This window comes from Cololabis saira, chromosome 15, assembly GCF_033807715.1.
Source record: "Cololabis saira isolate AMF1-May2022 chromosome 15, fColSai1.1, whole genome shotgun sequence".
Classification (NCBI taxonomy): Eukaryota; Metazoa; Chordata; class Actinopteri; order Beloniformes; family Belonidae; genus Cololabis; species Cololabis saira.
Genome location: NC_084601.1, coordinates 30,084,258 through 30,100,480, shown reverse-complemented (window position 1 = coordinate 30,100,480; position 16,223 = coordinate 30,084,258). Strand labels below are relative to the sequence as shown.

Sequence of the window (16,223 nt, the reverse complement as noted above, 5' to 3'; positions counted from 1 at the left end):
TTTCCCTGCTTTGTTGGAGTCCTGGTCAGGTCCAGTCTCGAGTCCAAGTCATTAAAGTCTGAGCCGAGTTAAACGACCCAGCTGCTGGGTGCGGGTCGAAGTCTGGTCAGCTGGAGCCCGAGTCCTGGACTGTTTAGATCCGGTCCACTGACCTGGCTGCCTCTCCTGTCCTCTCTCAGGTCCTCTACCAGCAGTTCAAGTTCTTCCTCAACCTGTATTTCCTGGTGGTGGCCTGCTCCCAGTTTGTGCCATCGCTGAAGATCGGATATCTGTATACGTACTGGGCCCCTCTGGTAAATACCCTTCTCTAGTTTTTAATCTGTCCTGGATGACGTCACTAATGCCGTCTATGTTTATCTTAATTGTGTAATTTGAAAGTAGTATTAAACAGGTTTTTCCACCTCAGATACGTGATGTGATCTGATGTTTAGAGTTGACGTTACGCGGGCGGCGCAGCGTTAATCTACGCTTCTGCCTCAGGGACCTAAACCTGGAAAATAATGATGATAATAAAGAAAACTTTATTAAGATAACACTGATACTGGATCAGTACTCGGCCGGTACCCAAACCCAGGTACCAGAGTTGGTACGGGAACGTCTCCATTTCCTAATTCGGTCTTTGTAGATTTGTGAATCCTTTACTCAGAAGGATTAGATTGATGATCTGAACATGAATCCTCCTGCAGTCCTTTTATCCTTTGACCGTGACTGAAGAAATTGACTTTAGTTTAATAAAGAATCGATCTATCTTTCTATCCCTCTATCAATTCAATTCAATTTAAATTGGCTTTATTGGCATGAATCTATCTCTATCTCCCTCTCTCTATCTCCTTCTCTATTTCCCTCTCTATCTCTATCTATCTCCCTCTCTCCATCTCTATCTCTCTATCTTTCTGTCTCTATATCTCTATTTCCCGATCTCTATCTATATCAATTCAATTAAATTCAAATTGGCTTTATTGGCATGAATGGTAACCATTGTTGCCAAAAGCATACATATACAACAAACCACAATACAATTAATACATGAAATATTAAGACAATTACAATAAATATTTAACATTAAATAACTAACACATGCATACAATATATATATATATATATATATATATATATATATATATATATATATATATATATATATATATATATATATATATATATATGTGTATACACAGATCTATTTTACATTATATATCTCTCTCTCTCTCTCTCTCTCTCTCTCTCTCTCTCTCTCTCTCTCTCATCTATCCATTCATCTCTCTATCTGAAGTGTGTTTTTATTCTCGTCTCATTCCCGAAGCAACTCCAAACCTGTTCAGTGGGAAGTTGCTCCGATGTTTGAAGAAGACGTTGTGTTTGTGTCTCAGGGTTTCGTACTCGCCGTCACGATGGTGCGGGAGGCCGTGGACGAGGTGCGACGCTGCCGGCGGGACAAAGAGATGAACTCCCAGCTGTACAGCAAGCTCACCGTGAGAGGTGGGTCCCACACTCGTCCTCCCCCTCGTCCCTGAAGGTCCCTGGTGATGGTCTGGTCCCGGAGCCCGGCGTGCCGCGGGTTCTAGTCTGGCAACTTTCCCACTCACAGGCGTTTCCACCGGTACAGAACGTACCACCAGGGTGCAGAAACCATCCAGGAGTATCCCATCGTTTCCTGACTAAATCATTGTGGCTTCGATTTATCTTAAAAACAAATGTAAACATCTTTATCGACTTTTGAGTTATGTGATTATCTATTTCAAGAATATTGTACTTAAGCTTGAAAGAATGTAATATACATTGCATATCATTCAGGGAGAATGCAGATCTTTTTCAGGGAGCATGTATATTTTTCAGGGAGAGCAGGCCTTATGCTTATTTTATGTTTGATTATCTTTTGGAATAAACATCCAAATAAATGAAAATAAAATGAAATATATGTTTCATATTACAACTGTTAAATCTGTGTCTGTATTGCATATTCAAATCTTAATACCATTAAATAACAGATTGCTGGATATTTCCAATGACCGGAAATTCTGGAGAAACCTTTAGTCGACTAAAATCTGCTAATATTTGGTCTACTAAGACTAAAAGACTAAGACTAGACGAAGACTAAAACTCTTATGATATTTAGGCCCGGTTTCACAGACAAGGCTTAAGCCTAGTCTCAGACTAAAATGCTGTTTGAGCTGGCTTAACTTTAAGTCACTTGCACAGACATATCTTAAAATAGTCATAGATTTAGTCTGTTCTGGATTAAACAAAGCCAATTGCAAGAGGGTGGATTAGAGCTACTCTAGGACTAAATTGAAGTTTATATTAATCCTGCAAAGAGGCAGGTTTAACGTCAGCTTAGTCCTGTTTGTGAAAGGGAGCACAGATGGTTTGGGAGCATGGAGTATTTGGAATATCTAAATGAAGACCAATATTCGCTACAGAGGCCAGCCAGACAAATACTTGTGGATAGGAGTAATCCATTGAATCAGTTTGATGAAATAACTTTCCGAGACCGCTTTCGTATGTACAAAGAAGATGTACTGGAGATAATTACTTTGCTTGAGCCTAGACTTTCCTCCATGTCTCAAAGAGGAAGGCCTGTACCCAGTTCTCTCCAAGTTCTGATCACTTTGAGATTCTTGGCATCTGGAACCTTTCATCGTGAAACTGGTGATTTGTGTGGTGTCAGCAAAGCAACAGCGTGTAGAATAGTTCACAATGTCTGCAGTGCCATTTGTGAACTGAGAAATCTGTACATTAAGTTCCCTGATGCTGCTGAGCAAACCAACTATAAATCGCGATTCTACGAATATGGAATATGGACTATGGAACTTCCCAGGAGTGATTGGCTGTATTGATGGATGTCATGTTGAAATCAAGTGTCCATCAACTCCTGATGCTGAGGAGTACAGGAACCGTAAGAACTGGTTTTCCATCAATGTTCAGGCTGTATGCACTCCCAATTTAGAGTTTTCAAACATTGTTGCCCGTTTGAAGGGAGCAACACATGACTCAAGGATTTTTCACAACTCTTCATTGTGTGCTCAGTTTGAGAGAGGGCAACATAGCAGAATACTAATTGGTGACAGTGCATATGCGCAGAGTTCCTATTTATTCACACCTTGGCCACATCCCATAACAACTGAGCAGCAAAGATACAACAGAGCTCATATTCGCACTAGAGGGATGGTCAAGCGTATGTTTGGAGTGTGGAAAAATCAATTCCAGTGTTTATGCAATACACTTCGTTTTGAGCCAAGAAGATGCTGCAAGGTGATCATTGCTACAACTGTTCTGCACAACTACCTAAAGCAGTATAATTGTCCTGACCCTCCAATGGAAGACCAGAATGATTCAGATGTGCCCATGCCAGTCCAACGAGGACTTACACTCAGAGCTGCTTTCACATTGCAGTGCAATATTGCAGTGCATTAGTGTGCTGAAAAATGTAATGAGAAACTCAACCAAGGCTGCCCTAAAATTTAGGTTGTGGTGACTACAATACTCACACTCTTGTCAAGTGTATTTCATTACATTGCATAGCTATCTCATGCATCTTTCTTTGAACAACTCTCTCTTCTAATTTCATATCCAATTCGACCTATAGAATTCTCATTTTCATGTCATGCTCTTCTTTCAGATATTTCATTTTCTGCTCATGAACTTCTAAGGCTAACTTTTCATGCATTGACATCCTTTTTGGTCTCTGCTGGAAGGTTTTGGCAGCATCTTTTCTCTGGGATGCCATGCCAGATGTGGAGGGTGCACAGTCATACATTTTCATTTACATTGAATTCACTGCAAATGGCAGCCCAAGCATTGTTCGTCTTATGTTCAACAGCAGCACTATGCCCTTTACTTTCAATAACAGCATGATTTCCCAAAAGTTGTTTAAGTAGAGTTTTTTTCATACATAGTATAGTTCTTTGAGCGTGTTCTTTTAGCTTCAACCATGTTTGGTGTCAAAATTCCCTCCAGCAAAACTGTCCTCAATTCCGTTCCAGGTTTTTGTGAGCACCATTAGGCTAACAGACTGTGCTCCCACTTAGGCTAATGAGGCGTTCTCATTTAAGCTTACTCCAGGACTCCACAGTCTGGGACTAACTAAGACAAATATAAGCCACGCTCATGCAAGCCACTTAAATGACCTAGCTTTACTAGTCTGACTTAAGCCTACTCCAGGCTTGATATAAGCCTTGTCTGTGAAACCGGGCCTTAGTCAACCAAATTGAGACTAAGATTAAAGATTTCAGATGACTAAAACTAAATGGTGTGTTATTCAAAAGACTAAGACTAAATCAGAATTTGCTGTCAAAATGAACACTGTTCATTACCTTTTCAACCTTTTCTCTTCCAAACTGTTTTTTTTTCTCCACTTTAGGTAAAATTCAAGTAAAAAGTTCGGACATACAAGTCGGAGACCTGATTATTGTTGAGAAGGTAAACGTTTACTCTGTTTTCTAGATAAACCTGGTTTCCTCCAGATTCCCAGAACTAATCTTGGTTTGTTTTATTCTCTGCTTCTGTAGAACCAGAGGATCCCGGCGGATATGATATTCCTGAGGACGTCAGAGAAGGCCGGTGAGTCGGGATGGGGATATATTCAAATCTGATTCAGAATTGATTATCACGATACAATCCGACATCGATGTCGGTCAATGTTATCAAAACTGTTTTTTGCGCTGTTACCTCAATTATGGCGCTTTTTAAACTAGTACCTACTCAGCGCGACTCGTCTCGCCTCCACTCGCCTCGTCCTCGTTTGTTTTTAAACACCCAGATTAGGGCTGTTCGATTAATCGATTTTAAATCGTAATCGCGATTATGTAATTAGAACGATGTTAAAATGTGAAAATCGTAAAATCAATATAAAAAAAAAAAAAAAAAATAATAATATATATATATTTTTTTTTTTTTTTAACCTTGTCTGCACACATATTAATGATTGATACCATATTAATGATTGATGGAAATACCTCTCAATACCTGCGACAAGTGCCCCATGGGAGAGGCTCTTTAGTGTAGGAGGGGGCGTTGTAACCATGCTGATATACTAACATGCCACCGGGCATCCCTCAAGCCAGATGCCGTAGACCGGCTCGTGTTCCTTGCAGAAAACTTGCAAATGTGAATAGCAAATGTAATGACTGACATTACACACCTCTACCTCCTTCATCGGTTGCATTATTATTTAGCATGCAAAGACCCAGTTTAGTTTAATTAGAAAATGTCTTGTTTTATTTAATTGGAAATATAACTTACTGTATGTTTGCAAGTGCTGATTTGCTGATTTTTTTTTTTTCAGAGATAAAACTTTATATTTTATTATATTTTTTAAAACTTTTTTTCAACTTATTTTACAGAGTTTTGCACTTTATTCATTCATTTTTGGTTTAATAAGAGCAAAGTTTGCACTTAAAGCCCAATGGGCCAAATGTTCAATAAAAAAACAGCATATTTGAAATAATTTCTTTGCCTTTTGTCAATTCACAAAATAATCGTAATCGAAAATCGGATTTTGAGAGAAAAAAATCGAGATTTTATTTTTGGGCAAAATCGAACAGCCCTAACCCAGATCAGAAGTAGGAGGTTTGAGCGAAGCAGCTGTGATGTATGTGATTGTGTGATCTAAACAGAGAAGACAACAACACTAAAGATGTAGAACATGGAGGAGATGATAAATGTGCTGCTGGGTCTGTGACTTGTGTTCGCTCAAAAAATAAGAGTGAAAGAAGTTTCAAGCGGCACCCCTCTTGTAGGTCCACGGATTCAGGAAAAGGTTTGACCAGACTGGATCGCCCTGAGTCAAACCGTTGGTCCCACTAGAACTTTGACCCCCCCCCCCCCCCCCCCCCCCCCCTCGATCGTTTATCTGGCATCGTTCAGGAGACGGATGATGCAGATCAAGGTAATCAATGAGCTGCGGTGGACCGGCACCAGGAGGAAATGTTCTGAGGACTTTGATCCCATCAATCTCCAACCCGTCAATAATCCTGACGGGGATTCTGGACGTCTTTGTCTCCGACACGCAGGGAGCTTCTCTCTCTCCCCCGTCTCTCTCGCCCACGCCGCAGCGTCCTGATGCCACCGCGGCGGGAGGCCGGCATGAATAACCCCCCACCCCGGGGGCTGGTTACAGCCGCCCTCTGCCCCCCCGGGGGCTGGTTATCTGCCCCGGCTGTCAGATAGTTGCATCCATCAGTTGTTTCATGTGTAATATTCCCTCGGATCAATATGAGTCGCCGCCGCTCAGATCTGATCGGGCCTCGTGGGGGGAAGCTGATGCTGTGTGCAGCGCTGGGGGGTCCCAGAGACTCTGGAACCAGCGACAGCGGTGGTTTGATATCCATGAGGGGAATAAAACTCACAACTAAAACAGCGTATTACCTTAGGAGACCCCAAAAGGGGCGGTGACCCCAGACAACATGGCTCCTGGGATTATTGAGGCAGGTGAACCGTTCCACCTTTTATAAGGTGGGAATTCAAGGAGTGGGGCGTTCAAATACCAGAGGTTCTGGTTCATGAAGGGGGGGGTTGACAGGTGGGCCGGTCTGACGTGGAGCCGAGGTCGTCCGTTGACTGGTCTATCTATGTTCCTACCTCTGCTTGTGAAATGTGGATTGCGGATATGAGTGAGTGGGTTTCCTCTGCAGGGTTCCTGGACTCTGGACTGGTCTGGACTGGTCTGGACTGAACTGGTCTGGTCTGGTTGAAGCTGGTTTACAGTCGTATCTAATGTCTTGTCCAGAGTTTATGGAGCTCGGACAGATCCAGAACCTCCAAAGTGGGTCGAGGCTCAAATACACAAAACAATTTTGGTTTTCCAGTAGGGCTGCACGATTAATCGTTAAAAAATCGCGATCTCGATTCATGCTTGAACGCAATCTCATTTCCAAATGACGCCGATTTAAATTATTATTTTTTTTTTCTTGATGTTTATTGTTTTTATGTTCAATGTCAGCTGTTACAAAGTTGATGCCAGTCTTTTATCAGGCACCATCATATTTTTTGTAACGTTTACCTTTTGTATCGGCAGCTTCTTAATAGCAGCAAAAGGCAATGGGGGGTTCATCCCAGCCAGAGGAATAATTTGTTGCCTCAGAACTACAGGATCTGTTACAAGTCCCCTTTCTGAAAGGGTGTTCAACTCAGGGAGGAACAAATATTGTTCAAAATTGTTATTATTGTTTAAATTATTCAAAGGTTTGTGTAAAGAAGAAAAGAGATGTTTATTGTTATTATATTTTTGTTCAGCTGTTGCAAAGTTAAAGTAATAAGTGCAATAAATTTTATATTGGAAAAAAATCGTGAGAGAATCGTGATCTCAATTCTAAAAATCGTGATTCTCATTTTGTCCAGAATCGTGCAGCCCTATTTTCCAGCCTCTTTCTCATCTTCTCTGGGAGGGCGCTTTAATAATCCCGAAAGTTTGAAAGTATAACATTCAGTCCTGGGAGAGAAACTCTGGAGGAACTCTGGAGGAACTGTCCAGGTCCAGGAAGTCTGACCTTTACTCTTGTGGAGCATCATTGTGCTGCTAAACTGTGACGTGGTTGTATAAAAAACGACCGACCCGTCGGCTGCTTCTCTCTCTGCAGGATCCTGTTTCATCAGAACCGACCAGCTGGACGGGGAAACCGACTGGAAGCTGAAAGTCGCCGTCGGCTGCACGCAGCGACTGCCAGCGGTCGGGGTACGAACACGTGACATTCAGCTAATGTCTGCCCGCCGTCACCACCCGGGCCGGATAGGTTTTATCATAGACCCTTTTCCACCAAACTGGTTCCAGGGCTGGTTCTGGTTCTGGCCCAGTGCTGAGTTTGGAACCAGACTTTCTGTTTCCACTGACAAACAACTGGCTCCAGGCCAGAAGAACCAGTTCCAGGGTAGCAGCAACTCTTTGCTGGTCTAGAGGAAAGAACCGCTTACGTAAGCGGAGGGGGGGGAGTTATTAAGACCAACGGCAATAGCAAGACTGGAGATGGAGACATTTTCAAATAAGAATGAATCTGGATGCAGCAAAGCATCATGGGTCTGAGGAGGAGAAAACCTGTCTTTTAGAGATGTGTCCACGGAGGAGCTACGTGGACCAAGTCCTATTAGAGCTGATACCTTGTTGATGCTGCAACTTTCACGCAAATGCAGCGACGTAACTGACGTTTGCAGTGACGTAATGATGTGGCTCCCCTTAGCAACCGAGCTGTGAAAAAGCAAACCGGTTCTCAGCTGGTTCCCAAGTTGAACGAGTTGTGAACCAGAACCAGCCCTGGAACTGGTTTGGTGGAAAAGGGGCACATGAGGACTAGTTTCCACGAGTCACCTGAGCGTGTTGTGCCTCAGCCTCATCCCATATTTCAGAGTTTGAGCCAAACGTTGGGGAGTTTCTTTCTGCTTTTACTAAAGATTTAGGAGAAATTATTAACAAAAAAGTTTCCATTATGGCAGAAAAAAGTAGAAACTTACACAATAAACATATTTTATTTGCTTTAATCTGCTAAATTTAATTGTAGTCTTTGTTTGGACCCTGAACTTTTTTGGGCTATTTAGTGGTGTTGTGAAGCTTGAAATTTATTTTGCATTTAATAATTTAAGGTTTTAATATAGAGAATGTATGATTCGGGCTGGTTTTTCAGTATTTCGGTGGGTTTTACATCACGTTTGGGCCGGAACCTGTCAGATCTGGCAACCTCGACCTCAGCGCTGGATTTCTTAGTGACTCGTCTTTTTGGTCTTAAATTTTGTTTGAAAATGGTATTAAAAAGTCTTAAATTTACCTATAGACACCCTGATCTCCTAACTTCAGCTCTGAAAACCTGATGCTCTGTTGTTTAGAAGAGAAAAAAGTCTAATCATTTGATTCATTTAAAGATCCAAAACAGCGAGACGCGGTAAACACTGGGTAACTCTAAGTGGTGTTTTTCCCCAGGACCTGTTCTCCATCAGCGCCTACGTTTACGCCCAGAAGCCCCAGCTGGACATCCACACCTTCGAGGGCAACTTCACGCGGGTAACTTCCCTCTTACATCACCGGCAGGTTCCCTCCATCCTCCGCGTTGCTCGGGGATCCTGTGTTCCTGTTCCTTTCTCTTTTTTATTAATAGCAGATTAGTGCGGCCCCCGCCGGGACCAGGGCTCCGGGACAAAGGGGGGCTTTGTGGTCCGACTCCACTGCTGGCCTCACACCAGGCTGAGTGAGCAGCACTTCCTGCTGATTCACCGTCCGGCACAGAGTCTCTCAGTCCGGCAGGACGCAGGGAACCGTTCCCACAGATCTGCACCTACTCATTTATTTATTTTAGTTTTATTTTATTTTTTACTTTTTTGCTAGAAAACAAAGTAGGGAGGAGTATTAAGGCCATGCAGGAGAAAAAATATTTGAGAGGGGAAGATTTTTTTTTATTGTGCACTTTGAGAAAAAAGTTGAAATGTCGAGAAAAAAGTCGAAATGTCGACAGTAATGTTGAAATACAATTTTGAGAAAAAAGTCGAAATGTCGAGAAAAAAGTCAAAATGTCGAGATTAATGTTCAAGTACAATTTCGAGAAAAAAGTCGAAATGTCGAGAATAATGTTGAAATACAATTTCGACTTTTTTCACGAAATTGTACTTCAACATTATTCTTGACTTTTTTTCTTGACATTTCAACTTTTTTCTCGACATTTCAACTTTTTTCTCGAAGTGCATAATGGAAAAAAAAAATCAACCTCCTAAAATTTAATTTTTCTCCTGCCTGGCCCTAATACTCTTCTGTAACGTACAAAACAACAGAATCAATGTTTGTGACCGTGTTTGTGTATGTGTGTGATGGTTTTATACAATTATAGTTTATTTTATGAGAGAAACAGCAGCAAAAAAAGTAAATAAATAAAATAAAAATATAATAGTTAACAAATTAAGAACTAATAAATAAAGTAAAAGAAGGGTGCAATCAATCAATTAAATAAGTAATGTAAAGTATAATAATACATATCTATTGTCATCAATATCACAATCCTCTTTGAACATAAAAACCAGTAATAATGGCGATCTATAAAAAAATACACATTCATTCAGAAAAGAAAAGGAAAATAAGTAACAATAATTATGATAATGATATGATTGATTAATAATCAATTCATGATATAATAATGACAGAAGTAATAACAGTAATATTCTAACAATTATAATAATCACAATTACAGTTGTCATAGCAATAATAACAGTAATATTAATATAATAATTATAATCAACAATACTCCAATAATAATATGGTCTCGCTCATAAATATGCACACATTTATAATTAATAATAATAAGTTAATTAGTTTATATGTATATATAAAGAAAGTGGGGAGAGGAAAAAGAAAAATTACTTGAATAATAAAACCAAAGAAAATAAATAAATTAATAAAACAAAAAAATAGACAATTACAGGAGGAAATAAAGAGTTTACTATGGGCTTGTGGAGATGTTTTAATATGGTAGTAGAGAGAAATGGATTCCAGGTTTCCTTAAAGGCCGACATACCACTTTTGGTAGAAGCTGCCACCTGTTTCTGAGAGTTTCTTCTTCCCCGGAGGCGACGGCTTCGTCGGGCCTCGGCGGTTCTGACTGCCGAGGCCTGACGGCCGGAGTCAGGGCGGTCAGGCGTCCCGCGACCTGCCGTTTATCTTTCATGCACTTCTCCCAGTGTCGGAGCGGACTGACAGGATGTGGGTGCTTGGGTGTCATATCGTATCTTTTTTTATCATATCGGCCATTTGAGCCGACACCCGAACCCCCGAGCTGGGGGGGGTTCTGGGGGCTGGTTTATCTCCAGATCTCATTCAGGTTCTGCTCTCTGTGCTGCTTTTAAGAGGAGTCGTTGTCGTTGCAGCGTTTCGTTCTCTGGTCGGCCGTCTAAACTGGACAATCAAACATGCTGTCATAATCTGGTATTGGGCTCAGTTTATTGTTTTTATACCTGTTTGTGTGCTATAATTCTTTTATGTTGTTTGTCATTATTCGGAGTTTCATGGTTTTACTAACTGTTTGTACTCTTTGTTTTAGGGTTTTAGTGTGTTCTCTTTCAATGTTTTTACATATGCCATCAACCTGCCAGGGACTGCAGATGTAAATTAGCCTGTATGGCTAAATCTGGCACATTTACATGATGGACTCAAGTGCTCATGTCAATCAATGTGCGTTGTCCCTTTTAAATAAATAAATCCAGTTGAATCCAGCTAACTTGAATTAAACTTGAACTTGAATTCAAAGGAGAAATTAGACGATTATAAAACATCTGGTCTATTTGAAGTTTTGGGTGAAGTTAGTCATGAATGGGTTTGAAACCACCTCAACTCAAAATATTGATAATAAATTGGTGATGGTTTTTATTTTTTTGACTCATCACAAATATGAACAAATTTCAACTTTTTTCTTTCAATCATTATTGACGTTATCAACACAAACGTTCAGTTACAGAATGAAACGGTGCTTTGTTATTGACACATTCTGCTCAAAAGACAATCACCTCGGTTTAGTTTTTGTTTACCTGGAGAAAGTTGTGGTTCGTCCAATCAGGACGTCTGATCAGGAAGAGGAGGAGTTCAGCTGACGCCGGACCTCCTCCCGGTCTAACGGGATGAAACTGGGTCGTGGTGTTTAGTTTAGTTTATTAAGAATCCCCATTAGCTGGTACCGTAGTAACCAAATAGTCTTCCTGGGGTCCACAAAGAACAACAACAAAAATATAAAACAGTCAATCACATAAACCACAATATATCATACATTTACAAATACAATTATAAAATATCTGATGTTAAAACACTTAATACAAACATTTAATAATTTTATGAACCTAAAATTAATTTGCACTAAAAACACAACAGAACCATTCGACATACAGCCAAGTCAACATTATAATCTAAAATCTAAAATAAGATTTGTTTCTTTTTAAATACTTGTTTACTTTCTATACGACAGAGATAGTGAGGCAGATTATTCCACAGGGTTATTGCTCTATAGATAAAAGATCATGATAAGGCATTTGTTCTTGGGTGAGGCACCTCCAGTTTGAACCGGTTTAGTTGGACCCGGTACAGATGCTGGACCTGCTGCTGGTCTGAAGTTCTGGATTTGGTCTGAAGAACTTGTGAAAGTGGTTGCAGGTCATGATGGGATGGGGGTCTACTCCTAACAACCTGTCTCTCCCGTGTGTCCCCCCCAGGAGGACTCGGAGCCCCAGGTCCACGAGAGTCTGAGCATCGAGAACACGCTGTGGGCGAGCACGGTGGTGGCGTCCGGTGAGTGATGCGGGCTGTTGTCGTCCACGTCTTTAGTCAGGAAATGAGATGATGCATGAGACGGTCAGTTTCTGCTTCTTCTTCGTACATTCATACGTCTGTCTGTCCCATCGCTACTAGAGTCGTCCCGATCAGGATTTTTTAGCTCCTGATCACTTGAGTTTGAGTATCTGCCGATCACGATTTTTCCCGATCCAATCACTTTTTTTGCCTTCCGATACAATTCCGATACTTTTTCCCGATCAGATACATTTTCGCAATGAATTAAAGGAGCCGTCTGTAAGAAATGGCCAAAACTGGTACTGCAGTCACTTTCAAAATATTGTTGAGCGGCGTGTACCCTCCCCCTCCTCCCCCCGACCAGAGGTTGCCAGGTAGGCTGCAGAATGCAGCAGGAACGTAGGCTGCCATGGCTGCCATAATTAGAGCCGAGCTGGCAACCCGGATGCCGAAACGATACTGACTTGGTGATTGGGAGATAGGTGGAGGGTGGAGCTTCAGAAACAATACTGACTTGGTGATTGGGAGATAGGTGGAGGGTGGAGCTTCAGAAACAATACTGACTTGGTGATTGGGAGATAGGTGGAGGGTGGAGCTTCAGAAACAATACTGACTTGGTGATTGGGAGATAGGTGGAGGGTGGAGCTTCAGAAACAATACTGACTTGGTGATTGGGAGATAGGTGGAGGGTGGAGCTTCAGAAACAATACTGACTTGGTGATTGGGAGATAGGTGGAGGGTGGAGCTTCAGAAACAATACTGACTTGGTGATTGGGAGATAGGTGGAGGGTGGAGCTTCAGAAACAATACTGACTTGGTGATTGGGAGATAGGTGGAGGGTGGAGCTTCAGAAACAATACTGACTTGGTGATTGGGAGATAGGTGGAGGGTGGAGCTTCAGGCCAAAACAAAAAATGACAACATAAACATCAGTTGAGGGCTGCAACTCCTCTTTTTAAACTGGAATATCCTGGCTTGAGTGCTGTTGTCAGTGACATAAGTATTTGAAATGAACATGATTTTTAAATGTCTGTTGACATATCGGGGTCATTTTATGATTCATTTTATTATTGCTCTTACATACAGCTCCTTTAAGTAAAACTACAATTGACAGGTTTTCTTTCTTTTTAAAACTTTCAGACATGAACTGCGTCCGAAATTCCATCATTCCACCCTAATGAGTAGCAAAAACATTATGTGAGATTTTTTAGTGCCTCCGAAACATTAGAATGTACTCAATAGTATGCTCTATCCATACTCATTCCGGAGAATTTTTTAGTATGGATTGATGGACACTAGCTAAGCAGAAACTTCCCACAATGCAATGCAGCGGTGTTTGGTTGCTAAGTGATACGTATATGTCATAAGTATAATATTAAGTATAATAATATTATTATATAATATGAATATTATAATATTGGTATATAATGATATGATATAATGTCATCTTGTTTCGGCCAGGATAAACAGGAAGTAGCGGAGCGGAGCTGCTACTGCTGCTGTGACACGTCACTTCCTCCCAACGGCAGGAAGTGACGTGTGCATCCGAATTAATGCATACTACTGATATTTACTCAAAAGTGTGCTGAATTTAAGTATACTTTTTAGTATATACTGTTTATTATGGCATTTCAGACGCATCGCAAGTCTTTACTGAGCTAAAGGAAAGAACCGTTTACGTAAGTGGAGGGGGCGGAGTTATTAAGACCAACGGAAATAGCAAAAACAGTAAAATAGGTTTTATCATAGACCCTTTTCCACCAAACTGGTTCCAGGGCTGTTTCTGGTTGTGGACCGGTGCTGAGTTTGGAACCAGACTTTCTGTTTCCACTGACAAAGAGCTGGCTCCGGGCCAGAAGAACCAATTCCAAGGTAGCACCAACTCTTTGCTGGACTAGAGGAAAGAACCGTTTACGTAAGCGGAGGGGGCGGAGTTATTAAGACCAACGGCAAAAGCCAGACTGGGAGACGGAGACATTTTCAAATAAGAATGAATCTGGATGCAGCAAAGCATCATGGGTCTGAGGAGGAGACAACCTGTCTTTTAGAGATGTGTCCACGGAGGAGCTACGTGGACCAAGTCCTATTAGAGCAAATACCTTGTTGTTGCTGCAACTTTCACGCAAACGCAGCGACGTAACTGACGTTTGCAGCGACTAATAATGACTCGTAATGCTGTGGCTCCCCTTAGCACCGAGCTGTGGAAAAGCAAACCGGTTCTCAGCTGGTTCCCTGAACGAGTTGTGAATCAGAACCAGCTCTGGAACCGGTTTGGTGGAAAAGGGGTCTGTGTGACGCTCTGTGATCTTGCTTCCTTCTCTTCTGGACTTTGACCAAACGTATGAACGTTTTACTGAAAGAGCCTGACAGCGCAGCACGGCGTCCTGGGAACTGATCTCTGCCCCCCCCCCCCCCCCCCCGGTCCAGCTGTGACTACAGGATTATCCCCCCCCCCCCTCACGCTGAGCTCCTCACTTAGTCAGAGGTCCATCATCGTCCATCACGTCCTCCTGGGGTTCCAACTTTCCTCATTTCCTTCTTCATCCGTTTCTAACTTTCTTTCCAGTTTTATAGTTTTCAGATATCGGGGGGGGTTAGGTTTATTGGGGCCCCGCCCTCCCGTTAAGCTCATCTAATATTAACGACTCATTAATTCTGGGTAATCAGGCCGCCGGAGCGGATCAGCGGGTAAAGACGGTGGAGTATTGATCAGCGTTTATGAGCTCCTAGAGACGCGGCAGCCAGGCCGTTACCACGGCGACGACTGGTTCCTGGTTCCAGGTGAAGAGCTGAACGTGTTTGTGTCTCCGTCTCCGGCAGGAACGGTGATCGGGGCGGTGATCTACACCGGCAAGGAGACGCGGAGCGTCCTCAACACGTCCTGCGCCAAGAACAAGGTGACGCCTCGACTGCGGCGCTGCACTCTGACGGGGATCGATCCTCCGCTTCATTCAGCCATTAACCTCCCAATTAATTACAGCCTCCTCAGAGGCCCACACCTTTCCTCACTCATTTATTGCTTTCTGTTTATTTATTTATGGGGTGTTTTTGTTCAGTTATTTACATTTTTAATTGTGTAACTTTTCATTATATTTTATTAACTACCGCGAAACTCGGAAAATTAACTTTACTTTTTATTACCTAAGTTTCTTCACGCCGTTCGTTTCCACGGGAACCGGTTGGTTTTAGTTCATTTATACCTGATTTTTGTTCATTTATAGTTGATTTTAGTTAATTTATAGTTTTTTTCAGTTCATTTATAGTTGATTTTAGTTCCATTATAGTTGATTTCAGTTCCATTATAGTTGATTTCAGTTTATTTATAGTTGATTTCAGTTCATTCATAGTTGATTTTTAGTTCCATTATAGTTCTTTTCAGTTTATTTATAGTTGATTTTAGTTAATTTATAGTTGATTTTAGTTTATTTATAGCTTTTCTTTTTATTACCTACATTTCTTCACGCCGTTCGTTTCCACGGGAACCGGTTGGTTTTAGTTCATTTATACCTGATTTTAGTTCATTTATTGTTTATTTCACTTTATTTATAGCTGATTTCAGTTCATTTATAGTTGATTTTAGTTTATTTATAGTTCTTTTCAGTTTATTTATAGTTAATTTCAGTTCATTTATAGTTGATTTTAGTTCCATTATAGTTGATTTTAGTTCATTTTTAGTTGATTTTAGTTCATTTATAGTTGATTTTAGTTTATTTATAGCTGATTTCAGTTTATTTATAGTTGATTTCAGTTTATTTATAGTTCTTTTCAGTTTATTTATAGTTCTTTTCAATTTATTTATAGTTGATTTCAGTTCATTTATAGTTGATTTTAGTTCCATTATAGTTCATTCATAGTTGATTTTTAGTTCCATTATAGTTGATTTTAGTTTATTTATAGCTTTTCTTTTTATTACCTACATTTCTTCACGCCGTTTGTTTCCACGGGAACCGGTTGGTTTTAGTTCATTTATACCTGATTTTAG

General features: G+C 41.0%; 1 protein-coding gene across 1 annotated transcript in view; it reads left to right on the top strand.

Annotated features, from left to right (window-relative positions):
- The window catches only part of atp9b (ATPase phospholipid transporting 9B), a 63,127-nt gene that overhangs the window by 15,985 nt on the left and 30,919 nt on the right, over nt 1-16,223 (top strand). Inside the window, exons 4-11 of the mRNA XM_061741334.1 lie at nt 180-293; nt 1,371-1,479; nt 4,361-4,419; nt 4,509-4,560; nt 7,578-7,672; nt 8,906-8,986; nt 12,166-12,241; nt 15,062-15,138. Coding sequence (XP_061597318.1) covers nt 180-293; nt 1,371-1,479; nt 4,361-4,419; nt 4,509-4,560; nt 7,578-7,672; nt 8,906-8,986; nt 12,166-12,241; nt 15,062-15,138 — 663 coding nt within the window. The remainder of the gene's footprint in view (nt 1-179; nt 294-1,370; nt 1,480-4,360; nt 4,420-4,508; nt 4,561-7,577; nt 7,673-8,905; nt 8,987-12,165; nt 12,242-15,061; nt 15,139-16,223) is intronic.